Source organism: Pelobates fuscus, chromosome 6 (genome assembly GCF_036172605.1).
Source record: "Pelobates fuscus isolate aPelFus1 chromosome 6, aPelFus1.pri, whole genome shotgun sequence".
Taxonomy (NCBI): domain Eukaryota; kingdom Metazoa; phylum Chordata; class Amphibia; order Anura; family Pelobatidae; genus Pelobates; species Pelobates fuscus.
The window spans coordinates 88,372,625-88,391,977 of NC_086322.1; the positions used below are offsets into that span (position 1 = coordinate 88,372,625).

At 47.1% G+C, this 19,353-nt stretch overlaps 5 protein-coding genes across 5 annotated transcripts; 3 read left to right on the plus strand and 2 right to left on the minus strand.

The window, feature by feature from the left end:
• Window positions 1–106: 106 nt before the first annotated feature.
• On the minus strand, window positions 107–17,786 carry LOC134566071 (uncharacterized). Its single transcript, XM_063425781.1, has 4 exons — window positions 17,384–17,786; window positions 16,697–16,758; window positions 2,836–3,068; window positions 107–518 (listed from the first exon to the last, which is right to left on the minus strand). Exons 1-4 carry the CDS (start codon window positions 17,784–17,786, stop codon window positions 107–109), a joined length of 1,110 nt encoding a protein of 369 aa, XP_063281851.1.
• On the plus strand, window positions 1,243–1,554 carry LOC134614326 (histone H4). Its single transcript, XM_063457977.1, has one exon. It carries the CDS (start codon window positions 1,243–1,245, stop codon window positions 1,552–1,554), a length of 312 nt encoding a protein of 103 aa, XP_063314047.1.
• Window positions 2,832–3,212, minus strand: LOC134614325 (histone H2B 1.1). The gene has a single exon (XM_063457975.1). The coding sequence runs from the start codon at window positions 3,210–3,212 to the stop codon at window positions 2,832–2,834; it is 381 nt and encodes a 126-aa protein (XP_063314045.1).
• LOC134614324 (histone H2A type 2-B) lies at window positions 3,513–3,905 on the plus strand. Its single transcript, XM_063457974.1, has one exon. The coding sequence runs from the start codon at window positions 3,513–3,515 to the stop codon at window positions 3,903–3,905; it is 393 nt and encodes a 130-aa protein (XP_063314044.1).
• A 722-nt stretch (window positions 17,787–18,508) lies between the features above and the next one.
• LOC134614328 (histone H4) lies at window positions 18,509–18,820 on the plus strand. Its single transcript, XM_063457979.1, has one exon. The coding sequence runs from the start codon at window positions 18,509–18,511 to the stop codon at window positions 18,818–18,820; it is 312 nt and encodes a 103-aa protein (XP_063314049.1).
• Window positions 18,821–19,353: the final 533 nt, after the last annotated feature.

Sequence of the window (19,353 nt, forward strand, 5' to 3'; positions counted from 1 at the left end):
AAGGGTGCGGGAGGAAGGGATTGACAAGCTCGTTTGGTTGAAGACATAGTGGCTCTGAAAAGAGCCTTTGGTTGGAGAAATGAAGAGATTGGTCAGGAGAATGGCATTAAGCGCGCTCTCCTCTAATCCTGCGAGCCAGCTGGATGTCTTTGGGCATGATGGTCACTCTCTTGGCGTGGATGGCACACAGGTTGGTATCCTCGAAGAGGCCAACCAGGTAAGCCTCGCTAGCCTCTTGCAAGGCCATGACAGCAGAGCTCTGGAAGCGCAGGTCGGTTTTGAAGTCCTGGGCGATCTCACGGACCAGGCGCTGGAAGGGCAGTTTGCGGATCAGCAGCTCAGTGGATTTCTGATAGCGACGGATTTCCCGAAGAGCTACCGTGCCAGGGCGGTAACGGTGAGGTTTCTTGACACCACCGGTAGCGGGAGCGCTTTTCCTGGCAGCCTTGGTGGCCAGCTGCTTCCTGGGAGCCTTCCCTCCGGTGGATTTACGGGCTGTCTGCTTAGTACGGGCCATTCTGTCAAACTGAGCGTCTCACCTACCACAAAGTTATCAGGAGCTATGGCTAGAAAGCCGCGAGCCCGAGTTCTTTATAGATGAAAGATGGATATGATTGGACACAATGTACCACGCCCCTAACTCTGATAGGAGAGAGACGCTGCCACTTGGAGACAAAAGTGTAGATTGAAATACTGAGCACAACGCATGCTCTTTCAATGTTACACTGCCATCTAGTGGCCATGTATAGGTACTGCGTTAATTGATTAATTACATAATTCGATCCAGAACTAAGAGATACTATGTGTAATACATACAATCAGTGTAAAAATTAAAAGATTATAATTATGTCTTTAGCTAAATAATTTATCGAGACATATTTACTTTTAATCTCTTTACCTGCATTCCGTGCTATTACAGGATTTGTCTATTATGTATGAAGCAAAGGGAAGGAAAATGAAACATTTTATCAGTAAATGCAGTCTGCACTGAATACTTGCCGGAGCTGCAAATTCGAATACGGTAGAAACCTTTCCCGCTGGCGTTTTTTTTTCTCTAGTTCAAAAATGACTATTCAGCAAATCACCGCAAAGCACAACCTCCTGCATCAGCCAATCAACGACAAGAGCCGCCCAGTGACGGTTTGATTTGTCTATCAGTTCCCCACTCGGTCGTCTCAAGAGACATATAAGAGAAGGCAGCCGTGTTGGGAGCATTCATTGTTCCACTTGTCTCAGCTCAGAATGTCTGGTCGCGGTAAAGGAGGGAAAGGGCTCGGTAAAGGTGGTGCCAAGCGGCACAGGAAGGTGCTCCGTGATAACATCCAGGGGATCACTAAACCGGCTATCCGCCGTTTGGCTCGCAGAGGAGGTGTCAAGCGAATCTCCGGCCTCATTTACGAGGAGACTCGAGGAGTGCTGAAAGTCTTCCTGGAGAACGTTATCCGCGATGCCGTCACATACACCGAGCACGCCAAGAGGAAGACGGTCACCGCCATGGACGTGGTGTACGCGCTGAAACGCCAGGGCCGCACTCTCTACGGTTTCGGAGGTTAAACGTTTCGGCTGATGTTCGATAATTCATTCAAACCAAAGGCTCTTTTCAGAGCCGCCCACTCCTTCCCTCATAAGGCTATAATTCCACCAGGATGGCTCGGCTGTCTCAATGCTCCCTACAACATATTGGAGAACGAGAAATTACAGAGTAGCCTTCCGGTAACACAAACTCCAATGTGTTTCCTATCCATATAATGTTGCCTTATGTTTCCCCGAATATCCTGCTTCGTTTTCTGTTTGAATGCAATGCTCTCATAAAACATGAAATAAGGGCATTGGAGGCTGAGAGGGTTAAAGTCTTCCTTGTTAGTAAGACTAGAATCCTCTCTGCACTAAACTGCAGTCAGTATGTGATCTAAAACGGCCGGAGAGAAAAGCTGCTGTGATCGAAGCAGCCATTCCCGCTTTTTATATGGAAAACATGCTGCATACTGACTTTATACACCTCGAAACAGACCTAAAACTAGACATTCTATACTGTGATAATTATAGTTTGAGGAATCATTAGAATTCTCTAAGCATCACAGTCCATACAAATTATATGGCAGTCGTTTCCACCTGAGTATGAAAGGGTTAAACTATATGCATTTTATCATCACAAAATACTGCTTAATGAAACTGCAATCAGTATGTGGCCAGGAAATGGCGGGAGAGGAAAGTGGAAGAACAAAAAGCTGCTGTGACAGAGCCAGCAGGGGGACTATATCGTGCAGGATTTAAACTTCGCCATTTTGTAACCGACTTTCCCGCTTTAAAAACGCCATGCAGAGAACGCTGAATGTATAAATTTGGTAATAAATACATTATAAGAGGGAAACAGACCCACCAAACTCCTAATTTTAATTTATAAAGTATTCATTGAGATTGATATTGCTGGTTTGATCCATGATATGTATTAAACAAAAAGTAACCATTGCAATCTGTATACACGAGATGGCAGCATTGTATAATTTGTGAGAGAGGAGTGTGAATGGAAACACGTTTCATGTGTAAGCTAGATTGATACATTATAATAGTTTCAGGCTGTTGTATCTTTTAGTATACTTTATAACCAGCAGAATAAATGTTACACTATAGGTTCTGCCATTGAGAGTGTTTTACAATTTATTTTAGCTTGAAGAAGATTTCAAAATTGAAATAGTGTAACGCGACAATCGATTACTTTTTACATTTCGCACATAGAGAATACTCTCGTAATATAGTCACAGCTCTCTCGTGGATTGTGTGGGTGGCTCTTAGAAGAGCCTTTGTGTTATTAGAGTTTGGGTGACGGGTCTTTACTTGGCGCTGGTGTACTTGGTCACTGCCTTGGTGCCCTCAGACACGGCGTGTTTGGCCAGCTCTCCGGGCAGTAAGAGCCGTACAGCGGTCTGGATCTCCCGGGAGGTGATGGTGGAGCGCTTGTTATAGTGAGCCAGACGGGAGGCTTCCCCTGCGATGCGCTCGAAGATATCATTGACAAAGGAGTTCATGATCCCCATGGCCTTGGAGGAGATACCGGTGTCGGGGTGGACCTGTTTCAGCACCTTGTACACGTAGATGGCATAGCTCTCCTTCCTGCTCTTTCTGCGCTTCTTCCCATCCTTCTTCTGGGTCTTGGTCACGGCTTTTTTAGAGCCCTTCTTGGGTGCGGGAGCGGACTTGGCTGGTTCAGGCATGATGATCAGAGAAATCTTACGAAATTTCCAACAGAATAAGGAACACGTTCCCCAGCTGCTCTATATATAGAAGCCCTGGCAGTAAAGCCTGACCTGTGTGCATTTTCTATTGGTTCGTTCAGTAAGAGCATTGAGCATGGAACGCGGTAACCTACAGCGATTGGTTACTTTCTGAGTCGGACGCTGATTGGTGGCTTTAAAATGCAACCAATTAGATTAGAGCTCGCGGTATCTGAGATGGTATAAATAGCCGTGCAGGGGGCGCCAAGGTCTAGACGATAATTCGATTTCGTTTTGAAAATGTCAGGAAGAGGCAAACAGGGCGGCAAAGTCAGGGCTAAAGCCAAGACCCGATCATCCAGAGCAGGTCTGCAGTTCCCAGTCGGCCGTGTCCACAGGCTGCTCAGAAAGGGCAATTATGCCGAGCGGGTTGGAGCCGGAGCTCCGGTCTATCTGGCTGCAGTGCTGGAGTATCTGACCGCCGAGATCCTGGAACTGGCTGGGAATGCAGCCCGAGACAACAAGAAGACCCGCATCATCCCCCGCCATCTGCAGCTCGCTGTGCGCAACGACGAGGAGCTCAACAAACTGCTCGGAGGGGTCACCATAGCCCAGGGTGGGGTATTGCCCAATATCCAGGCTGTTTTACTGCCCAAGAAAACCGACAGCCACAAGCCAGCCAAGAGCAAGTAACTCCACTGTCCCTCAGCTCCCAAACTTACACAAAGGCTCTTTTAAGAGCCACCCACAATCCCCAGAAAGAGCTCACACTGATATATGACTGTATGGAGGTGATCACTGTCTTGCTACATTCTTATACGGTTATTCACTACAGTGACACGTCAAAGGGAATTTAGTATTTAAGGGTCTAATACCTCTTTTTTACAGTCTCTGTAATTCGGCTAACGAACTAAGTGATGCTTTTCAAATTTCCATTAAAACACACCTAGCGGACTTTCCCTTTCTAACCATTGCTATTACTACTTGTTATACACTGGGGAGTCTTTAGTGAAACACAAGAAATCGATCAAAAGCGGATTAATAGTTAAGTCACTATTGTGAACAATAGGAAAGTGCTGCATATCATTATAAGGTGGAAGGAAGTAAAGACTCCAATCCATCCCGATTTTCACACATCGGTAGATTCAATTAAACTTGAGATCTTTTGGGGTTTTTTTGCCTCAATTTTATAATTCAGGTTTTAGTGAATGAGCATGCCTCTCTTTCTACTGGTAATGCAAAAGAGGGCGGCAAATTCCAATTTCAAGTGACTTCCAATCATGCCACAAAAAAAAAAAATCTCAACTCCAAAGCCAGTCAGATTTCTCCTAGGTGGGATTTAGTCACACCATATGGCCATGTGGGGGTCCTCTCCTGCTTCAAAATAAGCCAGTATGCCATACGGTGTAACTAAATTCCGTATTGCCAAGATAGGTCTAAGTAAGTAGTATTGTAAGATTTCATGCTGTATTTTGGGATGTGCTCTCCTTCACATGTACAAACCTTTTGGAAATGTATTACTGTTCTGCTTTAATTGTACTACGTTGTTTATTTTGTTTTCCATATTTCTAAACACTAAAAATATAGATGAACCAAAAACCCTCTCCCCTCCCCCTTTAAAAAAAAATAAATAAATATATATTTATTCTTGATGTGGTATCATTCAAGTAAGACACATAAAGTCATAGCTTTCCCATATTTTGTAAATTCTAGTAGGCTTAAATTTGTATACTTTCATATCACTAGAAATGAGGCAAATCTAATCAACATGAGGTTGAGGGTCAATCATCAAAGCCTGGGCCTCCTCCCTATTTTCTTCTCCCTTGCACAGTGGGTCAGCTAACTGCCTCCATCCACACATCAGGACATGCATGCACACATTCACACGGCAAGGGATTTTATATACCACTCGAGATAATATTCTCAAAGCCAAGCGACTTTTTCTAAAAATGGTTTTCACTGAGACCTCATTGTGGGGCTGGACTATTCACGGTCCACAGACCCAACCCATGGGCAGCCTAGATTTCCTTTAAAACAGCCTTCTGTCCTCTAGGTAAGCCCACTGGTGCAAAATGGTAGAGGAGGGGTAGTCTCAATTAGGGTCACTACAGGCCACCTTTCCCACACCTGGCTTACACACAGGTTCCCTCGCCCACAGGCCATCATTCCCAGCTATTTAAATACCCTCCCTCTCACAGGAAAAGTACAACATTAACTTTCACAAGGTAAGTACAAAAGAAAAAATGCATTACTGTAAAACCAAAAATAAAAGCAGGTTGTGTCAAATAGACAGTGTGTCTGGGAAAACAAACAGCCCCAATGCAACCCATATGCCAGGCCGGGTGGTTTATAGAGGGTCTTGGCTCTTCTCCTCACCACCTCGTCTCAGACTGATTACGGCTTTGGGTGGATCTACATTCACCCTCGATAGTCGTAGAGGCGTCAATTGAAGGGTGCAAGTGACTCTCCAGCCGACAGTGTTGACACAGAATCTCCTTGAGGCACCCACCACCAGAGTACCTGCATCTTCGCCACTCCATCAGGACGGAGAATGGCAAATCATCAAATATTTTATTTATTTTTTAAATTCTTTATTTTTGTTGAGGCATGTGATTATGGGGGTACAGAAAAAAGAGAGGGAGACGTTCAAGAGTTGTACAGGATGGGGTCGCCATAACATATTGACAAAGTCTCCTATGATTATCAACCTCATTTTATATATATATAGTAACATGCTGTGGCTAAATACTGTTATCTCTTGCTTTAATACTGTAATCTCTCGCATTGATACTGTTTCCTCTCGCTTTAATATTGTTATCTCTCGCTTTAATACTGTTATCTCTCGCCTTAATACGGTTATCTCTCGCTTTAATACGGTTATCTCTCGCTTTAATACGGTTGTCTTCTCGACTTAATACTGTCAACGTATAGTAGCTTACATGCAAGGCTGTACTCGGTTGGGACAGGTTAATTATTAAACGTTAGGTTACATGCTAGACAGACATATTATATAATAAAGACCACTGACTACCAATTGTATTGTAGTCAAGGATAGCTATAACAAAATGAGGGTATGTTAGGCTAGGTGATATACAGTGCTCTGCATTAATGTTAGGTACACACAAATATATGTATATTAACAGCCGCATAGTTACTCTTTCAGGAGATGGAATTACCCTTGTGAGTACACTTTTGATGGGCAGTCAGTGGTCGCCTGCCAAGGGACCCCCCTAAATATATCTCGAAGCATTTAAATAAAAGGGGATATAAGGACTGCTATGGTAGTTATAGTCCCGATGTGTGTCATGTTCGTATGGTGGCAGTCCCTGTATGGGCGATCCAGACGAGTGTCTGTCTTAGGCGGGAAAAGAGTCCCTGTTGCCGTGCCGATCATCGTGTACAGTATGGTGGCTGTAGGTGGTTAATCCGCGTTCGTTGGCCCGCATGCAGTGTGGAAGGTAAGGTTAAGTTGTTGTCCCTCTGTAGTGAGGCTAGTGGGGTATGAGGATGTGCTCGCCTGTTCCTGCTTGGCGTCCTTCGGCAGTCCGTCCTTGAGAAGTCAGAAGGGAGGGTGCCTCAGTCAGCCCTCGGGCATGGATAGCTGGGCATGCAGTCTCCGCCATTTTAAAGGTGGACTCTGCGCTCTGTGGTCTCTTGTGAAGGTGCCGCTTCTAGCCGGTGCTGCCCGCAAGTTTATTCTGTGCAGGGGGAGCGGTGTGGGTCGCTTCTGAGCCTCACTGCCGGTTTTGGTGCCAGCATCCTTGGTCTCCGCCATCTTGCACGCTGCGCTTTGGTGCTGGATCCAGGCGGCCCTGCTGCTGCTCCCGGGATGGTCGGGGCATGCGGGGGTGGGGACCGGGATCACCCCCCCGGTCCATGGGGGGGGGGGGAACGGGGCCACAGCTCCACGGGTCTGGCTCCTGTCTGAGCACCGATGAGCAGGATAGCGGGGCAGCGACCGTCTGCCCCACTCACCGCCGGAGTAGGCCTCGTTGATGCCAGTGAGGATTCATCCCCCAGGGGACTGAAACCGGTCGGGCCAGCCTCACCCTGGGTCCGGTACTCTCCACCCGATGTGTTTCACTGATTTTTGTCAACTTTTTATGCCAAAATAAACTGATTGCTTGTTCTTCCGTTGTAAATTTCGGGAGCTGGTCTGACATGCGACCATCTCGCTCGGCGGCCTGGCCCTGCCCCCATCATCAAATATTTTAATATGAAAGTCCTCCATATCAACAGTGGAGTGGGCATCTGGGCCCACTGTTTCTTGTGCCCCTCAGGACCAGATATTTTTATGTCGATGTTGTGCTTCCAGTGATGGTACTGTGCGGTTAAGCCTCTGGACCTGTTGGGAGATCTTATCGTTTGTGTATGGGTCACAGTCAGTAGTCCCTCTCGTTCCTCCTCTCGGTATTTAACGTCGCTAATGAGTCGATTCAGGCTGCCTATTTCAGTTTGCTTTCTGCTAGGTCTGCTTTCCTAACCGCTTGTAGATCCTACAGGAGCTTTTCAATGTTCCCTTTAGCGGAGGGTGATGTGGCGGTATACCCTCTCGAGAATGGGTTACTACCGCCTGTGGTCGCCCCTTCCTAGTTGTGCCCAGTCCTAGAGTGATTATAGCTGCAAACCAGTGATTATAGTATTTTGCAGGAAGGCAAGCGTGGTATCACCCAAACACTAGTCGAGACTTAGGGAAGGGTAAACAAGAACTGTTTATTGTAGGAAAGATACAAAGTATTTATGCACAGGCATCGCTGTGTCTGGGAGATAATGGTATCTCCCGGACACAGGAAGCCGAACACACAAAAAACCCAAAACTCACCCAATACAGTAACACAACCCCATGCCATACATCACCAAATAGCTCCTGGTCCCAGCTATAATCCCTGCAAATAGCGGGGCGATCGGATGTACAGAGCCAGAGAAATCATCATATAAAGTCTGGGCTTAACACTCTGTACATTCTCACAAATAGTTCCACTTGGTTTAGGCCTGTAGAGTCAAACTACACGCCTAAACCATGCAGCAACCAATCAGCACTCACAGAGGGGAGGAGTTACAAGCTAAGCCCTTGAGGGCTCGCCGACCAATCGTGATAAATGGCGCAAACAAGTTTGAATGGCAGCTCCTTCTCCTATTGGTTGGCATGGATTTCCCAACCCAAGATAAGCTTACCCCCAAGGGTACAATTCAGCTCCCATGGAGTTATGAAAAAAATATTGTGCAATAGCGGAATTGACTTCCGCATGGCTGATTCAGGGCAGTTGCCCGATGTGCATGACATAATGGAAGTCAAATTGAGACAGAAATGTTCCATCTAGTGATTTGCTGCCGCATTCACGGCTTGCCAACTACTCGCGATGTAGCCCCACTTTCTAGTCGCATGTCTCTGCACCCTCATCAAGTGGCTCTGCTGCTCCTTCACAATGTCACTGTCCCATTGTCCACACTGTCACTGTCCCACACTGTCAGACTACTCCCTCTCCCACAATATAACTGCCCCAAGTTGTCACACTGCCCCCTCCATCACATTGTCACTGTCCCATTGCCCACAGTGTCACTGTCCCACTGCCCCACACTGTTAGACTACTCCCTCCCCCACAATGTCACTTACCCAAGCTGTCACACTGCCGCCTCCAAACACACACTGTCCCCTCCACCACAATGTCACAGGCCCCAAGCTGTCGCACTGCCAACTCCCAACATACACTGTCACGCTGCCCCCTCCACCACAATGTCACTGCCGCAAGCTGTCACACTGCCACTCCCAACACACACTGTCCCCTACACCACAATGTCACTGCCCCACTCCTACAATGTCATTGTCCCACACTGTCACACTGCCTCACACTGTCATTGCCCCACACTATCAGACTACTCCCTCCCCCACAATGGCACTGCCCCAAGTTGTCACACTACCCCCTCACACACACTGTCACACTACACCCTCCACATACTGTCACTGCCTCCCTCGGCCCCACACCCCACTACCTCAACCCTATAACCCCCAGCCCTCCACACAGCACCCCATGGCTACCACAGTAGAGCCACATCGCACCAACCCTCGCTGTTTACCCTTGTAAACAGCCCAGGCATTACAGGAACAACTGCCCCCAGCAAATCCGGATGGAGTGGAACTGACCCCCATCTAACCAGCCCTGAGCCGGAGCCCACTGTGAAGAGGGAAACCGTTACGGGGGTGGTCCAGGCGCAACCCAGGAAATTTGGCCAGTGCTTCATGAGATGGCCCCGGTACAAGCTGTGGAGGACAGCCATGCCGAGCATAGGCAAGTTGTCAAAATAAATGGCAAGGAGGCTCAGGGGCTAAGAGACACGAGGGGCACTCTGACCCTAGTACAGCCGCACCAGGTTAGCACCACGGCAAATACCGGCCGGACTGTGGCTGGTAGAGTCGCCGGCGGAGCCATCAATACACAGAGGTCGGCATTATGCAAGACTTACCGGCAGAGGTGTGAATACATACACACACACACACACACACACACACACACAGATTTCTGAATGCACACAGGCGTTGCTGAATGCACACAGGCTGATTTATACACGTACACACAGACTGCTGAGTCCATATACACACACAGACTGCTGAGTCCATACACAGACACACACACACACAGACTGCTGAGTCCATACACAGACACACACACACACATACTGCTGATTCCATACACACACACAGACTGCTGAGTCCATACACACACACACAGACATACAGACTGCTGAGTCCATACACACACACACAGACATACAGACTGCTGAGTACAGACACAGACTGCTGAGTCCATATACACACACAGACTGCTGAGTCCATACACAGACACACACACACAGACTGCTGAGTCCATACACAGACACACACACACACACACACATACTGCTGATTCCATACACACACACAGACTGCTGAGTCCACAGACACACACACACATACACAGACTGCTGAGTCCATACACCCACAGACTGCTGAGTCCATACACCCACAGACTGCTGAATCCATACACATGCACAGACTGCTGAGTCCATACACCCACAGACACACAGGCTGCTGAGTCCATACACAGGCAGAGACTGCTGAGTCCATAAACACACACACACACACACACAGATTGTTGAGTCTTTACACACATACAGACTGCTGAGTTCATACACACACACAGACTGCTGAGTCCATACACACACACACACAAACACACACACACAGACTGCTGAGTCCTTACACACACACAGACTGCTGAGTAGGACTGCCATCAGAAATTTTAGGGCCCCTGACACAGATCAAGATCTGGGCCCCCGGGGCCAGCACCAAGTCCGCCCACAAGGATGAAGTGTGTGTGTATAGTGGATGTAGAATGTGTGTCATGGATGCAGTGTGTATAGTGGATGTAGAATGTGTGTAGTGGATGCGGTATTTGTGTCATGGATGCAGTGTGTATAGTGGATGCAGTATGTGTGTCATGGATGCAGTGTGTATAGTGGATGCAGATTGTACATTTAGTGTAATGTATGTAATGTTTGTATGCATGCATTAGATGCAGAGTGTGTGTGTAGTGAATGTAGGTGTGTATAGTGAATGCAGAGTGTGTGTTTTTGTAGTGGATGTAGTGTGTATAGTGAATGTAGTGTGTATAGTGAATGTAGTGTGTTTGTAGTGAGTGCAAAGTGTGTTTAGTAAATGTAAAATGCAACTAGTGAGTGCAACGTGTGTATAGTGAATGCAGTGTGTGTGTGTTTGTGTGTAGTGCAAAGTGTGTTTAATGAATGTAGTGTGTGTGTGTGTGTAGTACCGAGCGTGTTTAGTAAATGTAGTGTGTAGTGAGTGAAATGTGTGTGTATAGTGAATGTAGTGTGTGTGTGTGTAGTGCAAAGTGTGCTTAGTGAATGTAGTGCAAAGTGTGTTTAGTGAATGTAGTGTGTGTGTAGGGCAGAGTGTGTTTAGTGAATGTAGTGTGAGTATGTGTAGTGCAGAATGTGTTTAGTGAATGTAGTGTGTGTAGTGCAAAATGTGTATAGTGAATGTAGTGTGTGTGTGTAGAGCAAAATGTGTATAGTGAATGTAGTGTGTAGCGCAAAGTGTGTTTAGTGAATGTAGTGTGTGTGTAGTGCACAGTGTGTTTAGTAAATGTAGTGTTTGTAGTGAGTGCAGAGTGTGTTTAGTGAATGTAGTGTATGTGTAGTGCAGAGTATGTTTAGTGAATGTAGTGTGTGTGTGTGTGTGTAGTGCAGAGTGTGTTTAGTGAATGTAGTGTGTGTGTAGTGCAGAGTGTGTTTAGTGAACCTAGTATGTGTGTGTGTGTAGTATTTTTTTTATTTGTGTGTGTATATTTCAATTTTATTCCCCCCTCCCTGGTTCTTACCATGCCAGGGAGGGGGGAGATCGCATTCCCTGTTGGTCCAGTGGCATGGTGGAGGGTGCCAGCCGCGGTACATTGAAGAGGGGGCCCAGCAACACACACTGTCTTCCTTTCCAGCTCCCCTCTGACTAACTCTCGCGAGACAGGCCTGCGTGCTGTGCGCTCTGGCGGCCGCAGGAAAGTTAGACAGAGAGCAGCTGGAAAGGAGGACAGAGTGTGCTGCTTTGCCCCCCTCTGCAATGTACAGGTAGCAGGGCGCCCTCTGTGCACGTATATATAGCGAAAATCGCTAGATATATATATGTGCACATAATGAATGTGGGGCTCGGGCCCCCCAGGACCGCCGGGCCCATGACAACCGTTATGGTTGTCATGCCCTGATGGCGGCCCTGCTGCTGAGTCCAAACACACACACACACACACACACACAGACTGCTGAGTCCAAACACACACACAGACTGCTGAGTCCATACACACATACACACACACACAGACTGATGAGTCCATACACATTCTGCTGAGTCCATACACACACACACACACACACACACAGACGGCTGAGTCCATACACACACACACACACAGACTGCTGAGTCCATACACACACACACACACACACACACACAGACTGCTGAGTCCATATACACACACACACGCACACACACAGACTGCTGAGTCCATATACACATACACACACACACAGACTGATGAGTCCATACACAGACTGCTGAGTCCATACACACATACACACACACACAGACTGATGAGTCCATACACAGACTGCTGAGTCCATACACACACACACACACACACACACAGACTGCTGAGTCCATACACACACACACACAGACTGCTGAGTCCATACACACACACACACACACACACAGACTGCTGAGTCTATACACACACACACAGACTGCTGAGTCCATACACACACACACACACACACACAGACTGCTGAGTCCATACACAGACACACACACACACACACACAGACGGCTGAGTCCATACACACGCACACACAGACTGCTGAGTCCATACACACACACACACACACACAGACTGATGAGTCCATACACACACAGACTGCTGAGTCCATACACACACACACAGACTGATGAGTCCATACACACACAGACTGCTGAGTCCATACACACACACACACACACACACAGAGACTGCTGAGTCCATACACACACACACACGCACACACACAGACTGCTGAGTCCATATACACACGCACACACACAGACTGCTGAGTCCATACACACACACACACAGACTGCTGAGCCCACACACACACACACACACAGACTGCTGAGTCCATACACACACACACAAGCTTCCTCACTAGCAGAGACACACACACACCTGAGCACATCAAGCCTACCTGTTGCTGGGGGTCAGACACTCAGACATCTTCTGGCCTTTGCAGAGCAGCAGCATGGGCTGCTGCTTAACGGCAGGGGCGGGGCTTATTTTCGGGAAGTGGGGCTTCATTTGGGGCGCGGCCTGTGCCGGGGAGCCTGTCAGTGCTCCCTCCGGCCACAGACAGCCCCCAGCACCGCTCCAGCTCCTCTCTCCTGCATACCCTCGGGCTGTCACACACTGTTACAGCCCGAGGGAATCGAATTTAAACACATGGACAGCAGGTTGCTGGCATTTGAGGGGGCCCAAGGGGGGGCACAGCATGATGTAGGGGGGGGGCATGCCCACCCCCAGCGACACCACTGTAGCCTGTTGCGGCTAAGGCTTTCTTCAGCGCGGCCAGTGACACACCTCCGAAACTCAAGAAGTATGAACGCAGTCACTGAGTGCTATATCCACATGATCCCACTTGCTTGCCCGCATGGCTTTCACGTTCCCCTGTGGGGCATCGCCCTACCTGCTCCTAAAGGAGCCATAATCACTAGCCGGGGAAGCTGGCCAGGCATGAGGCTCCTGGATCCTCCCTGGACAGTGATTATGGCTCCTTCAGGAGCAGGTAGGGCGTTCCCCTGCAGGGGAACCTGAAAACTATGCAGGCATTCAAGTGGTCACATGTGGGTATGGCGCCCTTTCTACCCATTTGCCGGCGAAACACCTCCCCTCCCTGAGTGCCAATTGGTGCAAATTGGTTCATGGCCTTTCTCCTGATTGGCCATCACGTGGTTGAGATGCAAAGTTTGAATCCACCGGACAAAATCAAGTGATTCTGTGGAGCTATTTTCGGGTATGTACAGAGTCTCAAGCCCAGACTTTGTACGATGATTTCTCGGGCTCTGCACATCCGATAGCTCCGCTATTTGCAGGGATCATAGCTGAGACCAGGCGCTATTGTATGGCATGTAGGGTTGTGTTACTGTACAGTGTGTATTTTTGTGGTTTTGGTGTGTTCGGCTTCCTGTGTCTTGAGATACCATTATCTCCGAGAGACAGCGACGCTTGGGCGGGCTTATGTTTTCATGTTGCTAGGGGTCTGTGCATAAAGACTGTGTATCTTGCCTGAAATAAACAGGGTTTTTTTCGCCCTTCACTAGGTCTCGAATAGTGTTTGGGTGATACCACGATTGCCCTTCTGCAAGCGGCTATAATCACTGGCTAGCAGCTCTAATCCCTCTAGGGCTGGGCACAACATGGAAGGAGCGACCACAGGCAGTAGTAACCCATCCTCGAGAGTATACCGCTACACCACTCTCAACAACATTCAGACGTCTATGAGGCAGGTGTTTGTTAATACCCCAAAAGAGGCGTTTTTTGACGGGGTTTGTCAGCAACGGGGCCGTGCCACCGGCTGCTTTTGGTCTTCAAGCTCCTGAAATATTGTGCAATCACCTTCGTTATTATTATTGTTAAGGGTTCCTAGGCTATTGTCGCCGTTCTGTACAATGGCATGGGCAGTTCCCTCTTTCTACTGCCAATACCTCTCCCTATACAACCAAACATTCTGCAAGCACTCCCTGCTGCTCTATAGCATTGTCTTCCTACCTTTGAGTCATCAGAAATAATCTTATGTCCAAGATGCATTATCTTGCCCTTATCCACATTCAATGTCAGTTGCCACAACTTTGACCATTTTTCTAGTTTACCTATACCATTTGCCATTTTGCTTATCCCTCCTGGAACATTAACCCTGTTACATATCTTAGTAGTGTCAGCAAAAAGATATATCTTCTGCAATATCACTAATAAAAATATTAAAGAGAATGGGTCCAGGTACAGATCCCTGAGGTACCCAACTGGTGACAAGCCCATGCTCGAATATACTCCATTAACTACAACCCTCTGTTGCCTGTCACTCAGCCACTGCCTTGCCCATTCAACAATATTGGAATCCAAACTTCAAGATTTCAGTTTATGGACAAGCCTTCTATGTGCAACAGTGTCAAAATCCTTACTGAAATCTAGGTAAGCAATGTCTACTGCACCACCCTGATCTATTAATTTAGTAACCCAATACACGTTCTATTTCCTAGTTCCCTCTGTACGGCCTGACCACCTGGTTTCTGACGTGCTTACTCCACACTCCAGGTACGGTCTGCCTTACGTTGCTGCCTCATACCTCCCCTACGTTTTTGTTACATGTTTTCCCCAGGTACGTCCTGTCTCGCACTTCGCCCCCCACCTAGTCTAGATGTGGCTGGCTGTCAGAGTCTTAGGTGTCCAATAGAGGTTATCTCCCCCTGGCTTTCTTAGCCTTAGGTTAGTGGTCCCGCGACGCCAACACCCATCCTCATACTCGGAGGTACTACGCCCCTCGGGCCAAATCATAGTTAGTTGCCTCGCATGTGGCATAGAGAGGGCCTACCCTGTCACTCCCATTCTGTCTTATGCTTTACTGGTCACCGAGAGGCTGACACCCCGCCACAACGTTCAGTGGCCACGAAATCCCCTCGCGTCAACGCATAGATAGAGTCTCTCAAGCCGCTTGGCATCTAGCAGGGCCTCACCTGTCACCAACTTAGTTTTAATTGTTTCGCCGCCTTGCGGCACTAGCAAGCTGGCCAGCTCACACTGGTCCTACACTTACTCTGGTCCTTTTTCTTGCTCTGATTTCTCGCTTCTTTCTTTTAGCATGGATCAAGTACCGGAAGGTGGCGAACACTTGTTACTGCCCGACACTCCGGCCAGGTCTGGTACTCCATCTCGCAGGGGAGATTCTGCCACGCCTGCCTCCTTCGGTTCCTGGTTGATTCTTCACCTCATGACAGATTTTCGGAAATGTCAGCTCCCGTTCCCTGCATACACTAGGAAGACCGAACTGTTCTCCATTTTAGATGCTGGACCTTTCTGATGTTTTCACTCCGACCATGTAAGTAAACTCCCATTTACCTGGCTTTCTACGGTCTTCTTAGACCCCGTGAACTTACCACTACTACCATAACCAACCTACAATAATGCCTCAGGAGGTCTCACCTAGTTAATTTGGGAGACTATTATGTACTTACACTTCCTCACACTCGAACTACACATACTCTGTTCATACCACAACCACTACAGAACCTAGACATATTTTTCATACTATGTCCATGTAAGTCATGCTCTTCCTGTTGTTGATTGTAATAAATTCTAGTCTGTATCTTTTTGGCCCTCTTTATTTACAGGCCTACTGCTACGTCGGTTCCGGCACACCTCAACCAACTTTTCCTCTTCTTACACATTGCTCTCCTTACACTCTTGCCTCTGCCTTTTTATGCCCCTACCACAAATGTGAAGGCTTGGCCTGCAGTTGTGGGATGGGCATGGTCCCCTATTTAAGCTCACTACTCACCTCCACCTGTCCCGTTCGTTTCTTAGTGTTGCTTGACCCCACCCTCCTCTCCCTTTTATACTTTTCTCTATTCATTACTTGGTAGGCCCTCTTTATTTACAGGTCTACTGCTACGTTCCCCGCACACCTCAACCGACTTTTCCTCTTCTTACACATTGCTACACAGTCATACTCTCCTTACACTCTTGCCTGGGCCTTTTTATGCCCCTACCACAAGTATAAAACGAACAAGGGAACGTTGGAAAGTATAATACTGAAACTTAAATAAAATAAATAAAAAAATTTAAAAAAATATATACAAAATTAGGTTTCTAATAAACATGTTTTCCTGGTAGGATAATCAAAATCAAATACACATTCACCTTATCAGTGGCTGGAATGGCACACAGTAACATAGTATCAAATTGTAACAAGTATGCCATACCTTCAAAAACAAAAGAAACAAAGGATCTATTAAAGCATATGCCGACAAATCTTTTAAAGATTTTCCCGTGTGGTTTTCAAAATGAACGTAGGAAGTTGGAAAGCAGAATACTGAAATTGACATTGAAAATAAAAAAATAAAAAGCGATTTAGGTTCTTATAAACTTGGTAAGATTCTTCGTTTTTTCCTGCTTTCATTATTTATACATTTTCTGATGCACATTTAAACAGCTACGAATCTCTCAAAAATGTTAGGATTCTGACTGAAACTGGGAATTGGGGTGGGTGGAGAGAGAGAAAATGATTATCTAGCTCCAAGGAGAAAAAAAAAAAAGCAATATACATATATAAATCATAGAAAATGGGATGAATGGTTCTGTTTTTAGGTATAATTATTTCCAAGTGCTTGTATTATTGTTAATGTACTTTATTATGCCTCACAGCAGGACCTGTTTGCTAGTAAAGTGCAGGAGATTAGCCAATAGAAATAAAGAACATAGTCCTGGATAATAAAGGGTGCGGGAGGAAGGGATTGACAAGCTCGTTTGGTTGAAGACATAGTGGCTCTGAAAAGAGCCTTTGGTTGGAGAAATGAAGAGATTGGTCAGGAGAATGGCATTAAGCGCGCTCTCCTCTAATCCTGCGAGCCAGCTGGATGTCTTTGGGCATGATGGTCACTCTCTTGGCGTGGATGGCACACAGGTTGGTATCCTCGAAGAGGCCAACCAGGTAAGCCTCGCTAGCCTCTTGCAAGGCCATGACAGCAGAGCTCTGGAAGCGCAGGTCGGTTTTGAAGTCCTGGGCGATCTCACGGACCAGGCGCTGGAAGGGCAGTTTGCGGATCAGCAGCTCAGTGGATTTCTGATAGCGACGGATTTCCCGAAGAGCTACCGTGCCAGGGCGGTAACGGTGAGGTTTCTTGACACCACCGGTAGCGGGAGCGCTTTTCCTGGCAGCCTTGGTGGCCAGCTGCTTCCTGGGAGCCTTCCCTCCGGTGGATTTACGGGCTGTCTGCTTAGTACGGGCCATTCTGTCAAACTGAGCGTCTCACCTACCACAAGGTTATCAGGAGCTATGGCTAGAAAGCCGCGAGCCCGAGTTCTTTATAGATGAAAGATGGATATGATTGGACACAATGTACCACGCCCCTAACTCTGATAGGAGAGAGACGCTGCCACTTGGAGACAAAAGTGTAGATTGAAATACTGAGCACAACGCATGCTCTTTCAATGTTACACTGCCATCTAGTGGCCATGTATAGGTACTGCGTTTATTGATTAATTACATAATTCGATCCAGAACTAAGAGATACTATGTGTAATACATACAATCAGTGTAAAAATTAAAAGATTATAATTATGTCTTTAGCTAAATAATTTATCGAGACATATTTACTTTTAATCTCTTTACCTGCATTCCGTGCTATTACAGGATTTGTCTATTATGTATGAAGCAAAGGGAAGGAAAATGAATTTTATCAGTAAATGCAGTCTGCACTGAATACTTGCCGGAGCTGCAAATTCGAATACGGTAGAAACCTTTCCCGCTGGCGTTTTTTTTTCTCTAGTTCAAAAATGACTATTCAGCAAATCACCGCAAAGCACAACCTCCTGCATCAGCCAATCAACGACAAGAGCCGCCCAGTGACGGTTTGATTTGTCTATCAGTTCCCCACTCGGTCGTCTCAAGAGACATATAAGAGAAGGCAGCCGTGTTGGGAGCATTCATTGTTCCACTTGTCTCAGCTCAGAATGTCTGGTCGCGGTAAAGGAGGGAAAGGGCTCGGTAAAGGTGGTGCCAAGCGGCACAGGAAGGTGCTCCGTGATAACATCCAGGGGATCACTAAACCGGCTATCCGCCGTTTGGCTCGCAGAGGAGGTGTCAAGCGAATCTCCGGCCTCATTTACGAGGAGACTCGAGGAGTGCTGAAAGTCTTCCTGGAGAACGTTATCCGCGATGCCGTCACATACACCGAGCACGCCAAGAGGAAGACGGTCACCGCCATGGACGTGGTGTACGCGCTGAAACGCCAGGGCCGCACTCTCTACGGTTTCGGAGGTTAAACGTTTCGGCTGATGTTCGATAATTCATTCAAACCAAAGGCTCTTTTCAGAGCCGCCCACTCCTTCCCTCATAAGGCTATAATTCCACCAGGATGGCTCGGCTGTCTCAATGCTCCCTACAACATATTGGAGAACGAGAAATTACAGAGTAGCCTTCCGGTAACACAAACTCCAATGTGTTTCCTATCCATATAATGTTGCCTTATGTTTCCCCGAATATCCTGCTTCGTTTTCTGTTTGAATGCAATGCTCTCATAAAACATGAAATAAGGGCATTGGAGGCTGAGAGGGTTAAAGTCTTCCTTGTTAGTAAGACTAGAATCCTCTCTGCACTAAACTGCAGTCAGTATGTGATCTAAAACGGCCGGAGAGAAAAGCTGCTGTGATCGAAGCAGCCATTCCCGCTTTTTATATGGAAAACATGCTGCATACTGACTTTATACACCTCGAAACAGACCTAAAACTAGACATTCTATACTGTGATAATTATAGTTTGAGGAATCATTAGAATTCTCTAAGCATCACAGTCCATA